At 39.1% G+C, this 16,415-nt stretch overlaps 1 protein-coding gene, 1 long non-coding RNA gene and 5 other non-coding genes across 7 annotated transcripts; 6 read left to right on the top strand and 1 right to left on the bottom strand.

The window, feature by feature from the left end:
* Window positions 1-1,624: 1,624 nt before the first annotated feature.
* Window positions 1,625-1,692, top strand: LOC140341549 (small nucleolar RNA SNORD50). The gene has a single exon (XR_011922908.1). It is a non-coding gene; the product is annotated as a small nucleolar RNA SNORD50 (small nucleolar RNA).
* On the top strand, window positions 1,667-3,952 carry LOC140340409 (uncharacterized). Its single transcript, XR_011922641.1, has 5 exons — window positions 1,667-1,814; window positions 2,171-2,257; window positions 2,752-2,787; window positions 3,626-3,667; window positions 3,848-3,952. It is a non-coding gene; the product is annotated as an uncharacterized lncRNA (long non-coding RNA).
* LOC140341547 (small nucleolar RNA SNORD35) lies at window positions 2,014-2,102 on the top strand. The gene has a single exon (XR_011922906.1). It is a non-coding gene; the product is annotated as a small nucleolar RNA SNORD35 (small nucleolar RNA).
* Window positions 2,601-2,665, top strand: LOC140341550 (small nucleolar RNA SNORD50). Its single transcript, XR_011922909.1, has one exon. It is a non-coding gene; the product is annotated as a small nucleolar RNA SNORD50 (small nucleolar RNA).
* LOC140341548 (small nucleolar RNA SNORD50) lies at window positions 3,468-3,534 on the top strand. Its single transcript, XR_011922907.1, has one exon. It is a non-coding gene; the product is annotated as a small nucleolar RNA SNORD50 (small nucleolar RNA).
* LOC140341546 (small nucleolar RNA SNORD34) lies at window positions 3,707-3,780 on the top strand. The gene has a single exon (XR_011922905.1). It is a non-coding gene; the product is annotated as a small nucleolar RNA SNORD34 (small nucleolar RNA).
* A 2,220-nt stretch (window positions 3,953-6,172) lies between the features above and the next one.
* On the bottom strand, window positions 6,173-15,386 carry LOC140340408 (trans-1,2-dihydrobenzene-1,2-diol dehydrogenase-like). The gene is made up of 7 exons (XM_072425594.1): window positions 15,183-15,386; window positions 9,832-9,943; window positions 8,843-9,006; window positions 7,482-7,734; window positions 7,254-7,378; window positions 7,019-7,169; window positions 6,173-6,336 (listed from the first exon to the last, which is right to left on the bottom strand). The coding sequence occupies exons 1-7, from the start codon at window positions 15,270-15,272 to the stop codon at window positions 6,233-6,235; spliced, it is 999 nt and encodes a 332-aa protein (XP_072281695.1). The 5' UTR covers window positions 15,273-15,386; the 3' UTR covers window positions 6,173-6,232.
* Window positions 15,387-16,415: the final 1,029 nt, after the last annotated feature.

The following is a 16,415-nucleotide window of genomic DNA, read 5'->3' as shown; positions in this document are numbered from 1 at the left end:
ATAATAGTTATATTCTGTGCTTCTAGAAAAGCATCGAGCTTTTTCCTAAAGCCATTTTGCTAAAACTACTTCCTGAGGGAGCCTATTCCACATTTTCACAGACATTACTGTGAAGAATCCCTTTCTTATGAAGAGATTAAATGTTTTTTTCTCCTGATGCAAAGTGTGCCCTCTTGTCTTTTGCAATACCCTTTTAGTGAATAATAGGGAAGAGAGTTCCCTATATGGCCCATTTAAATATTTATACATTATAGATTCAGTTCACCAGTTAGTTTAGTTGCTCTTCTCTGCACTCTCTTCAATTCCACAATATTCTTTTTGTGAACTGGTGCCCAAAACTGGACTGCATATTTCAGATGTAGTCTGACCAATTATTTGTACGGGGGCAGGATAATGTCTCCAGTTCTGCAGTTTATTCCTTTTCTGATACAAGAAAGTACTTTGCTAGCTTTAGATATTGCTTCATTGTTTGCACACAGTTTATATAACAGTTAAAAGGCATGATCAGTGCATGATCACATGACTACAGACAATTAGCAAACATGACAGATGTCCTTGTGGTTCTCTTGGAACAAGATATTTTTGTCAAAGTAACAGATATATGGCAGTAGGGAGGAAAGTCAGAGTTTGAAGCCAAAAAGGGGGGAAGCAGACCCTAGTTTACTGATAAGAAGAGTACAACTAGTTTCAACATAATTCAATCATCTACAAAACATAACAAAAGTACAAAAATAATTAACTTTAGGAATCTGCTAAATTCCTCAGCTACTTTCAAAAACCTTACACAAAACCCAGTTTATAACATTTATAAAAGAAATGTATTTTATGTCGGTCAGAGAGCATAGGGTAATTGGCAGGTAAATTGCTAAAGCTTAATAAAGTGACACATTTAAGTGGAATATCTGCTTCACAAGATTTTATTTTTATAGAGTGACAAAGCCGATGTTTATGTGAAATGTGTCACTTTTAAGAAGTTGCAACATATCACATCTGAATTCCACATCCTTCTGACCAACATTCGTTGAACCTACTTTTTAAAAATGTTGTAATCGATATTTTTTTGTTAAATAAAAAACTTTGTTGTACCCACTGGACCACACCCACTGTTTGCCTTGACAAATGAGGAGTGTCTCTGCCTCTGCATTTGTACTTTTTTGTCAATTTAAAATGTTGGGAGGTATATACAGTACATACACTATGTTGTATGTAACCTATTCCTGAGCCCTGCACTCTATACATTGCCCCTGATTCATCAAGCAGAATCGGATTATCGCTCGCGCATTCGTATTAGCGATCCGGAATCGTACGCGGTCGCGCTATTCAGCAACGGAAAAAGCTCGCGCATGGAGCCGCGCTTATCCGACAGCTTTTTACTGGCGATCGGGGATTTAAATATAAAGCATGATTTCTAGCTGATCTAATTTAAAAATGAATGTTAATATTTGATAAAAATATTGTGTATGGCCACCCTAATGCCTTCTGCTGCAGTGTGGTCATAATACTTTTAAAACTGTTGACATTTTAAAAGCAGCCTTAAGTAGGCAGTCCAAATGCAAGCTACAGTAAAGTTTGATCTTGCATTAGTGCTTTATTTTGCTCATTCACACAAATTTTTACTATTCCCAAACCATGATGAGTCTATCCCGAACCTGAGTTGTGATGACACAATTTTATGGATCTGACTGCTGAGTTCATTGGTTATCAAACAATATGCCACACTAGGTGCATTTTGCCTAGCAATGTCCTAACAGTTTCTTCCCTTGCAGGGCACGGAAGCGTTCAACTTAATGTCATACAGAAGTCTTGATGTGCTGGTAAGTTTTTACTTTGACTGCAGAAAAGTTTAGTTGGTTTGTGTACCGGGTATGGAATAGAAATTGTAGCCATTCTCCCTATAGTTATTAAGAAATTTCCTTTTTGTAACCAGTGAACAAGTCTGTATATTTTGTTACAAGTGGATAAGCAACAAAACTAGTGTAGGGTATTTGGTACTTTGGTTGTAGATGCTTGCAGTGCAAATGATGTCTATTCTCACGATGGTCTTCCAAGCCTCATTGAAAGGCTTTGACGAAATTGCCAAATGGCTTTGCTGATGCACTATAAAATTATATGACAAACCTTAGGAACTTGTTGTAGAAAGTATAACTAAATGTTTGTTGTATCAACACAGGTTATGACGTAGAAATATGGATTGTCTGTAGCACATCTATCCCACAGCTTTTGATGTATTGAATATGCTCTTCTGGACTCCATGCAGGTATGTTGGCTTATGGGTCTCTTTTCTGTGTTTGGCGCTCTGGTCTCTCATCCCAATAGGGTCTGTAGCATTTTGGGCTTTGTATCCTGTAGCTACTCACCTTTCCGGTCATCCTAATGGCATGATCGCAAATTGGACCTTAAATTTGCAGTAATTGCCTTAGATTTTAAATTGAACTGCAGTATTTCAAGGTACATATGTACTGAAATGAGTAAAATATGTAAATGGAAGCATTGTCTCTTCTATTGCTGTACATGTGGAATGAGGAATTGCTACCATTTTACATTTTTCTGCACTCGTATTTTTTGTTCAGTATTCATCTCATTGATCATGTACTCTATCTGAACAATGATGAGTATCCCGAACCTGATTTTTGATGACACAAACTATGGATCTGACTGCTGAGTTCAGTGGATGTTATGATTCATTAATGTCCTAATTTTAGCTTAGAATATCAGTATTGCACATTAACAAATCTACCTTGTCATTTGTAGAATCAGAGGTGATTGGAAAGTAAAGACTAAATACTGGTAAGTTCACATTCATTTGTTATCCTTTTGCTTTAGGATCTATCAATGGTGCTTTGTAGTTAGCTACATTGCTTGATTCTAAGGGGAAAAACTTCCTGCAATTGAAGCCTTATGAAATAGGCTCTGACAAAGTTCCCAAATGGCTTTGCTGATGCACAAAATTATGACAAACCTTATGGCAGAAAGTTTAACTAAATTTTAGTTGTGATGTAGAATTATGGCTGTCTAGCACATCTGTCCCACTGCTTGTGATGTATGGAGCATGCTCTTCTGGACTCCATGCAGGTTTGTTGTCTTGCGGGTTTCTTTTGTTAGACTTTAGTCTCTGATCCCAGTCGGAACCCATAGGGTCTCTAGCATTTTGGAGTTTGTATCCTGCAGCCATCTAATTGGCATAATAACAAAGTGGACCTGTTATTTGCAGTAACATCTTTAATTTAAATTGAACTGCACTATTTCATGGTACATATGTACTGAAATTAGTAAATTCATGTAAATGGCAGCATTGGCTCTTCTATTGCTGCCCTTGTGGCATGGGGGGGTCAGAATTGCATCAAGCCAAAAAAACTTTTTAAAGGCAAATTACTTTTATGCAGCAATCAATTTGTCAAATTTATTCTAGGATGATACTGCAATCATATTGTGTGCAGTATTCATATCACTGGTCATGTGCTCTATCTGAACAATGATGAGTCTATCCCGAACCTGATTTTTGATGACACAAACTATGGATCTGACTGCTGAGTTCAGTAGATGTTATGAGTCATTAAAAAAAATGGCTTCATTTTAGCTTAGAATACCAGTATTGCACATTAACAACCTAGCTTGTCATTTGCAGAATCGGTCGGAGGTCATCAGAGGAAATCAAGATTTCATACTGGTAAGTTTTTCATTCATTTGTTAGCCTTTTGCTTTAAGGTCTGTCAATGATGCTTTTTATTTGCCTACATTGCTTGATTCTCTGTGAGAAAAACTTCACATTCTGAGACGTGACCTATTATGTCTAGTATGTTGTCTTCCTCATTCAACTTTAAATAACTTTTTTTTTTTCTTTTTCCAGTGCCAACATGTGGAGCATATCCAGAAGAACAGTTTCATTTTTAGTGAAGTTGTCCTAGATTCATTTTGTAACTGTAATAATGCCTAATAAAGAGAAAAAAATGGAGTTTTGTTTTTACTAATTTATGGGCATACTGAAGGGATCATTTATAAATAGAGCTCTAAATAAATGGTATATATGGTTTCCTTTTTTGCAATTCACTTTAGCATGAGATTGGAACAATTAATTACAAAGCAAATATTGGCAAAAATTACTGGACACATCTGTCATGTATGGCAAAGTTGCAGCTTCTGCTACTTTACAAGGGTGTAAAGTAGCATCTTCAAAATTCATTTTTTTTTCCAGAAAAAGAACCTGTGCGGCAAAAACTTAAATGCCTTCTCAGAATTACTGAGCTATGTGGTAGAGTTAACCTAGAAGTAAAATGGTATAATTCCTGGTTTGTTGAAAATGTAGTCAAAATTCTTTAGCATATTTTCAGCCTAATGCTAGGTATTTTAATGTTTTAAGTTTAAGGAGATTAGACTACATCAAGTAGTTTGGCAATTTATCTATAAATCCAACAAACAGGAATATATTGTAAATTCTTGTAAAACTGGGTTGTTGGTGTCTAGATTGTCATTTTGAGGGTCAAGAGTATCCTCTACATTTTACATTCTAAAATGTTTCATTTTTAGGTAACTAGGATTCTAGACTCTTAAGTTTAAGGTTTAACATTTTAGTGCACTTATAAAGCTTATTTATATCTACCAAACCAACCAGAAAGATTTATTGGAGAGGAATGAAGAGTTTCCTTCAAGGTTTTGTTGCATAGATTTAATTGACAATGACAGGTTGGGTTTGGTTTAGTGGTTATGGGTATGGCCTCAAACATAGAGTTAAACTTCCTAGAAAATTTGGGAATGCAGAAGTCTAGTAAGGGAAGCCCAATGTAGGTGAGAGGAGAAATTAAATTTCAGACATTGGAGCTATACATCCCATGTTCTAAGGGGACTTTTTAATAGGGCCATGACATTGTTATGACAAAGTGGCTTCAAGTTTGCATTTTCAACTTGGTATATAGACCTTTATAAAGGTTTATTGGTGGCTTGTGCCATCTTCAGGTTTGCAGTTTAAAGGGATAAATGGTCACTGCTCAGTGTTGTAGTTAAGGGTAGTCACTGGCAGAATAAAGTATTTATATATTCTACATCTAATTTGGTTCAGAATCACTGCATTTGAGCTTTTGGCTTTTTTTTTGTTTTTTACTTTGTCTCTACACAACTAGTTATTATGGTACCAGATTACAACCAAAAAAATTAAGAGCAAATTATGGTTTCTTCTTCCCAGGCTGCCCTCCCCAGCATACCTCAGTTTCATTCTAGTTCTCTAGAAGGATGGAAGTTTTTCAGGTGGTACTGTACACCAATGCCATGGGACAGTGCACAGACATTTGGTTGTATGCTGTTATAAATGTGCAATCTGATCTTTCTCACCAACCCCTGGGAAAGCATCCCCTTCTGCAAAGAGCCACAGGCAACTTTGATCCATTCCTGCTCCCACATATTGTGAGTTTGGCCATCTGACCCACTGCTACTAATTGTTCAGGTTTCATGAGGACTTGAGCATATGGTCTGCAGGGGTACTCCAAATGACACAACCCAATTGGGCTTTGGGATGCAATCGCCCATTGTAGAACCCGAACCCTTTAGGACAGTAAAATGCATTTTACTTATCAAGATTTTATTGACTCAAGAAAAAAAAATTCAGGCAGTTATTTTCATTGACAAATTCTTGATAGAAGTAGTTTTTCCCAAGATCTAGGGAACTAATTTGATAGTGATAATGTCTGCAGAAGACAAGGAATGATTCCTCTTGAGGAGCAAGAGTTTTCTGTATTCATGTTAGATTTTAATTATTCACTGCCCACTCAGCATTTGTAAACACTGAAATATGAATTTAGGACCCAGGAAGATGGTGTTCCCTAATTAACTGATCTGCCTTGGGTTTAGTTATATAAGAGGGTTGAGACAATTATGATTTTTGAGCTCTTGTGGACCTCCAGACAAGCAGCAGATAGGCTATTCCTCCAGATGCAACCAAATGGCAAAGTAGAAGCTCCAAACAAACCAGGGAAAAGTTAGAATTATGAACAGTCATAGCCCCTAAAATGCAGCAAATGGGGGTTTCCTAAATGGATATTATTCACCCATACATAGGGATTATCCAGGAAAAAAGTTCACTGCTATGGACCAGTAGAGTAGAGGAAACTGCACCTACAGGTGCTGCCGTGTGAGTTATCGGTGAGTTTATTCCTTGTAAAATACAACTGTAAATCCAAGCCACTTAGAGTTGTACAATCATTTATTTGCAGATTTATATTTTGTATTTTTAACATGCTAGCATTCATATTTTGTTCTTATAAATTCCCAATTGAATGTAAACTTCTTCCATAATGCTAGCCAGCAGTTCACTCTCTGCTAAACTCATTACTGGGCTCTCTTTTAACCCTGAAACAACAAAAAAATAATTACACACAACCCATGTGATATAACCATTGCTTACAATCCTTCCAAAACATTAACAGCACAAATTGGACTCTAGTCAAGTGCACTTAGAATGATCATGTGTTATTTATCACATTGCCTGAAGTTGTACTCTGAGTCTGCCCCTTTTTCTGCATTTTATAAAATACTAGACCCTAATAAGAAATTAAAGGTTTCAGGATAAAATGGCGTGCATGTGGTGTGTTTAGCTTATGTTACCATTGACATCTTTAAGGCAACAAAGAGCACAAGTGATCAGTATGAGTTCATTCAATTCAAATTTGGCATTTCAGATCCTTTCAAAATGCTTTACAAACCCCCATGTACTTGAATTATTAAAGTAGAAGGGTCCAATTAAAATGATGTTGGGCCACCCTGGGCTGAATTATCTTAAAGGAACTAGGTTATAGCCACCAAGAGCCATACCTACCTAATTTCAGAAAACAAAACTCAACCTACAACATTTTACCCTGCCCACTGGGGCCTAGTGCCTTCCTGCACAATGATACAATTTGGAAATTAACTGGGACCTTCCACTCTATCAGTGCAAAATGTGGGTGAAGCCTGCTAAATAATTCCTACATCCAGGCTAGCATATCAATATGGTTAGTATGCACTACATCCAGAAACAGATGCTTCTTCTTACCTTTTAAAAGACACTGTCGTACATGTTCTGCCTCATAACTCAGTCCTGTGCTGTTCCAGAAATTCAAATGTTTTGAAGTAGGAGGAACAGGATATTTCGATTCTTCTCCATTTACTAATATTGTTGTTGGAGACCACATGAATGAAGGAATCTGGAGTGAAATGGAGATGTCAAAATCAATTTAATTAAAATTTGTGTTATTACATTTCATAACCAATAATGTAGGTAGGGGTACCTGAATCATGCCTTTTGTGCCACATATCACAGCTTGGTTTGGCATTTGAGTAACAAGGGTGCAGGTTAGAATAGCCTGGCGTTTTCCTGAGTACTGCAGGATAATTGTCACCGTTTCATCCACTCCTATCAAAAGGATATGGTAATGGTAATCAGGGCATAAACCACATATACTTCTTTTTTTTTTTTATCTACAGAACACTAGGGTTATGGTTTGAACAAAGCTTACCAGTCTCATGTAGAAATCCTTTAGCGGTAATGGCCTCAGGTTTTTCTCCACCAAATGCCATTAATCCAAATTGAACACAGTAACAGCCAATGTCTAAAAGAGCACCCCCACCCAGCTCTTTCTCCACTGCCCGAGGAACATTAAGTAAATTCACGCCAAATTCCGCCTGTACAACCTTTACGTCTCCAAGAGCTTTCTGATTTAGGACACTGCGGATGTGCTCATAGACTGGGAAAAATCTGCTCCAGAATGCCTACAGAGAAATTAAAAAAAATAGTGTTGAATTATATTAAAGCCCATTAACCGCATAGTGGAAAGTAACTTTCTACAGTGGGGCATATCTTCAATAGGTTCATTAGATACATAACAAAATACAACATGAAAAAAGTCTTTAACAGACAAAGATTACATCTTAAATTTACCAGTGTCTACAGATAAAAGTGAAATGCTTGATAAAATTACACATACAATAAACTTGGTATATTCATTTTCATAAATCTAATTAATGCAAAGGTCTAAAAAAAAAAAAAACACTACATTTACCACCATTTCAAATCCATGAGATTAGAATTGGGTTTTCCAGATTAGGTGTCAATAATAAAAAACCCCTAGGGAACATATTGATGGAACCTTATTTAAAGCTCTGATGTTGAGGGTTTGGAGTTATCAATGCATTTGTTGTGTATCTACAATCTACAAAAAGATTGCACTGATTAAATTTGCATTAGAGGTACACCAGAAAAAAAGCTTTTGCTCTGCAATGTAAGAAAAATTAAAGCACAATGACTATATTTGGTTTAAACCAGAGACAGGATTTCAAGAGTAGAACCAGATAACTGTGAAAACATGGTGGTGAAAATGGTAAATTCCTGCTTTAGGTCCTTGACAACTTGTAGTAATTGAGTAATCTATGAATTCTGCATTATATGAAAGAGCACATTAAGACAATGTAAGGCCACCTGCCCAAAAGCTCAAATTGAGATGAAAATGTATTTTCAGCATTATATTGATCTAATGCACAGTAGCCAATCTACTGGGAAATGACACAAACATTAAAAATGTAGCGTTACAGACTGGCCTAATCAAAACTCTGATTTTAACCCCATTAAAAAGCTGTAGGGGATTTATAACAGGAAGCTCATAAAAGGGAAACCCATAAACATATTGAAACTGAACAAATCATGCATCAAACATCTCTTTGCCTTTGCTACCTATAGTTACTGACTTACGGTAAATCTGGGTTTGCCTGTGAAAAGTAAAAAATTATTTCTGCATTTTTATTTTTTTACATTTTTCCTATGTTCCTATGTTCCAATGCATTTTAGGACCTATAAAGTAAACTATACGGATTAGGTACATACCTCCATTAAAAATACATTGTGTTTTCTGGCAGCAGAGATGAGCTCATTTACTTCTGTGAGGTTCATAGCCAAAGGCTTTTCACATAGCACATTCTTTCCTTTCTCCATGCACATCAGCCCCAGATTCTTATGGGCTGGATGAATAGCACCGATGTAGATAACATCTGAAAAAATGGGTTACATAATTATAGATTTAAAAAATAGGTACAATTTATGTGTATACCAAATTCTTTCTGTTTCAGTACATGTCTATAAATAAGCCAGAAAACATGATTGTTTTTTTTTTTTCCACACAATATTTGTTTTGCCAAGAAATATTTATTAAAAGAATCATCCATGGTTTCCCATAGAACTTTGGGACTGACCGAAAATGCACAGTAGAAGCATAATTTCAATCTCCTTTCAGACATGATGCATTTTATTGAAACCTAAAATAGAACCATTTAACTTTGAATATTTTTGCTTAACCCACTGAGGTCTGTAAACAAGTGACTATATTCAATTAGATGTAAATAGAAGCATGTAAAAAGAATTGGACTGCCCTTGCTGAAGACTGCATTTATATTGAAATTAGTTGTTAAAGTTTAAAGATACCTAACACCGGCTATAATATAAACTGGCATAATGGGGACATAATTCATGCAATTTGATTAGCCCTTTGTTTGTAAATGCCACCAACTGGGTCCTAAATTCCACATTTTACAGTTCTACATTCATAGCTCCCCACTGTCTCCAATTAGGAAGGGCCATCTCCCCTTTGGGACCTAATTTCTCTATTTTTCCCTTGTTTTTTGATCTGATGTATGAAACTCAACAGAAATGTACTGTAACAGAAAACTTTTTAACAATCTAAAGTGTTAGAATATACTAAAAAGTTTACCACCCTTTAAGTTATTGCATGTTCTTAAAGATATAATTGTTGGTTTATTCAATAATTCTATAATGTATTATTCTTTCCCATGTCAGAAAGTTACAAAGTATGTACTTACCAATGTCAGGATCACTGGCAAGCTCTTCATATGTTATGTGTACTTTTGGTATTCCATGGGTATGAGCAAACTCATTGGCACGACTAAAATCCCTGGCAGCCACAGCCACTACCTAAGGGAGATTTAAACACTAAATTTATACATATAGACAAATAATAAGAATATATGTTTAAACAGAAAGTACTTTGAGACCATTTCAAAATGAATGCATTATTTTATAATAGCAGAAGGGCAGACACAGCTTTTTTTACCACTTTTCACTGATGATAGTAAACATGCCATAAACAACTTGTTTTTGAGCATATGAAAGTTCATCCATGTCCCACTTGCTATAGAACCACAAAACTGGGGAACAAGAACGTTTTTGTTTGCTGCCTGTTCCTGCAACACCCTGCTACACTAGGACAGGAAGTAAACGCAATTCCTTCCTAAAGGGACACAAATCTGTCAGATAATATGATTCTCTCCCCTGCCAAAGGATAAAAGTGGGGTTGGCTTTAAAGCTAAACTACAATCAACCACAGAACATATATATTGTATACATCAAATTAATTTGCAAACCCAGATATGATTTAGTAAAAGTAGTGGAGCATCCTCACTGTGCTGCACTCTGTCTGTTAAGAAAATAGAGCTTTGGATAGGACTTCCCATTATGGGTTCACCCACTCCAGGTTGCCTAAAGAAAACTAAAGAGGGGCATAAACAAGAGTAGTCAATCAAGGACAGAGAGTGGCAATGACAAGCCTAAAAGTTCCTGTACATAGGCAAAGTATAGGATTTACTTCATTCTAGATTACAACATAGATCCAGATATACAAAAAGCACATCAAGGTTTAGCTATGAGTACACATGCCACTTGTATTTAGACTATTATAATTGTTTTACCCCAGATTTAAGTATTAACCCTATCCTTGCCTTTAAACTATATCATTAGTTCTATATTTCCATTACAAATGTCATCCAGATCCATTCTCACTCCAGCTCACACTCCTCATGTTTCATCCCTTTTGTAGAATTGAACTAGATAGGTTATTTAAAGCTTCAATATAAAATCCAACAAGAAAAGTAGAGTTTCTCGATGAAATTCTGCATTTTCTTTGGACAGCAGAATATAAATCAAGAAAATCAAAACATAGAATAAATATAACAAACAACCTCCACTCATAGTATCCATAAACAGTACTTATTCAACAAATACCCAACCCAATGATACCCATATCATTATACTGAGAATGGCTGAACACATTATTTTATGTACATGTCTTTAAGGTCCCACCACAGCTTTTTGATTGGGTTGAGGTCTGTACTTTAACTGGCCCATCCCAACAACTTGATTCTTTTTTTTCAGCCATTATGTTGTAAATTTGTTGGGGTGCTCATTGTTCTGTTACTTGACCCAGTTTAGACCAAGTTTTACCTATCTCACAGATGGCCTCACATTTGACTCCAGAATACTTTGGTATACAGCAGAGTTCACGGGCAACTCAATAACGTAACGTGCCCAGGTCCTGTGGCTGTAAAAACAGGCTAGGATCACCTTCATCAATCATCACCCCCATCAGTCATTACCCCCACCATGTATGTCAGTTGGTATGAGGTGTTTGTGCTGATAAAATGTTTGTTTTTTGTAAAAAAAGAGGCCCTGTAGATTGTAGTCACATGTTTCTACTCTGGTCTCATCCATCCAAAGGACATTGTTCCAGAAGTCTTGTGGTTTGTGCAAATGCAAGTTTGCAAACCTAAGCTATGCTGCCACGAAGAGGCTTCCAAACAAATCATACTTGTTCAGCCTTTTGTCTAATAGTACTGTATTGAACTTTAACATTTGACATGTGTCACCAGGGGGCGCTATGGCTTGCACAGAAAATGGTGTGAGCCCTGAGAAGGGCCAAGGCACAGAGTCTAAGCAGTAACCAGGTCTTCCCCAGAGCCTCCAGTGGTAAGGATGTAGTGCTTGTGGTTACTGCCAGGTTGTGGTCCCTGGGCACACCAGAGTGGGCAGGAAGATACTTGGTACCAAATCACTAGGCAGAAGAACTGTCAAGGAAGGCCGGGGTCAAGACAGGCGGCAAGCAAGAGAGGTCAGGTCACAGGCCAAAAGTCAAATACTAGGGATCCAGGAAATAGACACCGGTGACACAGGGGCCACTGGAGACACAGGGAGCACAGGAGACACTGGAAGGAACAGGAGGCACAGGAGACTCAGGGATATCCACAGACACAGAGGAACACTGGAACAGCACAAGGGAATTGGCAGTGAACAATAGACAGGGAGGCCCGTAGCCGTAAGAATTTAGGCAAAGGTAGGGAGAGGGAATTTCAGGGCCTTTTAGCCCAGCTTAGGAGGCAGAGTCTTCATCGGCTGAAGCCTGGCTACATGCCATAGTAGCTGGGTGTGGGGTGGGGGGGTTGTTGGTGTCAGGCAGGGCAAGCTGGTGGGTGGGGGGTCCCTTTGAGTGTGGGGGGGTAGGTGTGGTGGGGAGTGCAGCGGGGCCTGTAGGCTTTTAGAAGGTTGTGGGCTATTTTGTAAGGTGTGGGGTGGGGGTCACAGACAAGGAGGGTGGTGGGAGGTAAGGTTAGAAGTGGGGGTCTTGAAGTCCAGAGGGAGAAAACTGGGGGGGAGTGGGGGGTGCGATGCAGCTACTTAGGCCTAATAGATCTGGAAGGGTTGTGTGTGGAGACCTTTTTTTGTTAGATTACCTGTGGAGCTATTTCATTTTGATAGGAGTTCAGAGACAGATTTGTCAGGGGGAGGGGGTGACAGTCAGCAGGCGGGTAGAGACCGACCATGTGAAGGATAGAGGTTGTTACTTGGAGGAGGGTTTAGGTTCAGGTAGGAGGGTTCAGGTGCGGTGAGGCACACGGGCCTGTAGTTTTTCTTTTTTCAAGTAAGGTGGTGGAGAAGGAGGTAAAACTGGTAAAAAGGGGAATGGTGCTTGGAAGGCAAATTGGGCTGAAGACAGGGCCTTGGTGTCAGTACTGAGGACGGTATATACTGTTACTCCCTGGTGTCAGTGATGTGGAATGATATACATTGTTTCTCCTAGGTGTCAGTGTGGCAGGATGGAATTTGCTATTACTCCCTGGTTTCAGTACTGTGGGATGGTATACTCCATTTATCACAGGTGTCAGTGCTGGGGAATGGTATTTACTAGTTCTTCCTGACGTTAGTGTTGGGGGAGTACTGGGGTGCTCTACTCTAATTCTCCTGGGCATTGGTGCTGTGGGATGGTATACTATATTGCTCTCTGGGTCAGTACAGTGGAATGGCATTCTCGATTTCTCTCTGGTGTCAGTGTTGGGGGTATGCTATACTTCATTACTCCCTGGTGTCAATATTGTTGGATGATATACAGTATTACTCCCTGATGTCAGTATTTTGTAATGGTATTTTTTGTTGCTCCCTCGTGGCTGTTCAATGGGGTGGTATGCTTCATTACCTCCTGGGGTCAGTACTGTGGCTGGTTTCAGCATAGTGGGAGGATATACAGTTTGGTTTTGCCCTGGTTTCTGGCCCGGCCCCGGCTGTTTTGTCTCTTTGTGTTGAGATGTTGGTAACATAACGTCTTCACTTTTGCTGTGTTGTGAGTGGGGTGACTTTCCGAGACGGGTTCCGAGTGGTAGACTGGGTGGATGTTGTTCATGAATTGTGGATTTCGGTGGCAGGTGATTCTGGAGTTGGTGGGGTACGGTGAGTCAGTTAGCAGGGGCAGCTGGTGGTTACTGGGCATGGGTGGCAGAATTTTCCTTTGGACTGGGAGGGAATGATTTTGTTTAAATTTCAAGTTGGGGCGTTCAGCTGTGGTTGGTTCAGCTTGCATTGGGTTGTGAGTTAGGCACTATCTCGTTTCTCGTTGGGTGTGGCAAGAGGTGGACAGCAGTCCAGCTGACCAATAGACAGCATGCTCGCTTGGAGCGGAGGTGGCAGTGCATTGCATCAAAGTACTTGGTTTACAGTGGAGTGGGTGCCCAGGTGTTTTGCGGTTTGGTTGGATACGGTGGCCAGGACCAGTTGGACGGGCGCCCCGCTTGTGGGCATGGTTCTAACACTGCCTGGAGTAAGGTGAATACGGTGGTGGGGCGATTTTGGTGGCCAGGAATGGGGGTATTATAGTGGTACATGATGCGTTGGCATGTTTGTGGCAGGTGAGTGGCCCCTTGGCATGGTAGGGCTCCATGCCAGGGTGGGCTATGATTTGGGTAATGTTCCAAGTGGGGCATAAGTCATGCGGTTAAGCTGGTTTGAGGTGGCATGGTGTTGCGGGTCCAGGCCGGATATGGTGGCCAGGACCAATTTGTGGACAAGCGCCTGCTTAATGGAACGGTTTAACACAGCTCAGAGTATGGTGAATACACCTGTGAGCCATTTCTGCGGCCGGGAACGGAGGAAGATGAACTGGCAGGATGGAATTCAACAAGCTCAGCGAGTGTCGAGGTAGCACTCAGGGGTGAGGTTTCACACCTGAGCGCTGTGGCAGTTGAGGTCTTGGAAGGCAAGGATCCAGTGCATTGGTAAACTGGTGGAAGTTGGCAGGGGGGGATCCTCTTTGGTGGGGTCTTTGGTGAACGAATGACAACATTATGGATATTGTTGTTATAGTAAGGTATTAATACAAGGGAGGAATCAGGTTGTTGGTTAAATAGGTTATATTCAATGTAATATGTTTGCGTTATATAAACCCGGTTAAGTAATAATAATAATGAGGTGTTATGTTAATGTATGCTTGCATATCAAAAGTGTAAATGTATTTATTTATTTGTCATTTATATAATATTGGATATTTGTTAATTACTTGAATGGTTAATTTATTTAATGGTGTTCAAATAAATGGCTGCTTGCCAGCCAATATAAATCCAAGATTGGTGTCTTGGTATTTTATTGGTGGGGAGTGGTTGGTAAGCAGGTGGGGTTGGAAGGGGGTGGAGGGGCTGATGGTGGAGGTAAAGAATGGGCTAGAAAGTCCGAGCTACCCTCGTCATGGGCCACAAGGGGTTAACACGGGAGCTGGACAAGGGAAACAGTTAATTAACCTAACCATCAGGTGTACAGGAAAAAAAACATAAAACAAAACTACATTTGTAAGATTTTGTTAGACTAAAATTACTGATAACAAGGAAAAACTACATTAATATCAATGATTAAATTTTTTGTGCAGATCTAGCAATAAATCTTGTAAATTATTTTATTTTGTTAGTTGTCTGTTGAGGAGGATCATGAGCATTTCACCTGGTTTGTGATTTGGACTGTGACTCTTACACAGCTCATTAGTCACACATAGCAGATTGTTAGAATAACACAATGCACGGTCAGCAGTTCATTCTGGGAGTTTTTTTATACTGTTTTTACCCACCTGGTGATCCTGAGCTGGAAGCGTCTGCAGAGCTACCACAAAGTCATTGCTGATTTTCCCTGCAGAGCAGATCCCCCACTTTGTAGCCATATTGTGTAATGTTATATAAGAGACCCTGTTGATGGAAGGGAAGAGAAGTCCTGTCTGTATTTCGTGTCTGTGTTTTAAAGGGCAGCCATTGTAGGCGTGTCTGTCTGCTGGGAACTTTCTGCAGTTCGCTTGCTGAAATGAGGCCAAGACCTGAACTTTGCCTGTGTAGCTGATTTCAACACACTTCCTAATACTGGGAAATGCAGGCCAATATATACAATGTTAATATCTGCTTATCTCAGTTGTGTTTGGATGAATGCCTTGAAAAAAAAGCAAAACTCTACAAAGCTTGGTGACAAGAAATAAAGGCTGGTTAAATGTCCTACTTTTTTTCAGTTTTGCACAATAAGCAATTACACACGATGAAGTTTAATTTACCAGCAACCCCCCAGCAACAGCTACCAATTTATGAAATATGTATGGATATACCGCAAGATCAAAACCAAGCAAATAAATGTTTGGTTATTATTATTACACAGTATTTATATAGCACCATAATTTTACCCAGCGCTGTACAAACGCCATAGCATGTCACTAGCTTTCCCTCAAAAGAGCTCACAATCTAATGCCCCTACCTCAGTCATATGTCTTTACTACAGTCTATGGCCAATTTTGGGGGGAAGTCAAAAACCCTAACTGCATGGTTTTGGGATGAAACCAGAGTACCCAGTGTCCTAGGCAAGATTTGAATCTGGGGCCCAGCACTGCAAAGTCCCGAGTGCTATCCACTGAGCAGACTCTCCATACCATGTCAGATGTAAAACACTCAGCTCCTGATCCTCTCTGCCTATATGATTACAATCTGTAAGGCCTAATCAATATGCTCTTGAGAAAAGTTTAACCCATTGTCAAATAAATGTAATTGGCAATGCAGATGGATGGCCAGGAGTATTTTTAACCCAGGACTGGATACATATTTTCTGCCATACATATTTTCCATTGTCAGCAGAATGAATTATTTTTATAGAAAGTTATTAACTGATTACAACAATATTCTAAAGTAGGACTTGGAAAACATGGAGAAGCTTTGGCGCCTTTACGAGAAAGCTCAAATCATGCAAGTCTGTATCACTTCCTACCTTCAGGTATAGGTCACATTGGATGGTCTGTACATGATGTTGTAAAATTTGTGAGAATAGGTCC

The sequence above is a fragment of the Pyxicephalus adspersus genome, chromosome 11, assembly GCF_032062135.1.
Source record: "Pyxicephalus adspersus chromosome 11, UCB_Pads_2.0, whole genome shotgun sequence".
Taxonomy (NCBI): domain Eukaryota; kingdom Metazoa; phylum Chordata; class Amphibia; order Anura; family Pyxicephalidae; genus Pyxicephalus; species Pyxicephalus adspersus.
Note: the sequence above shows the minus strand (reverse complement) of the source record. Positions and strands in the feature narration are given on the sequence as shown.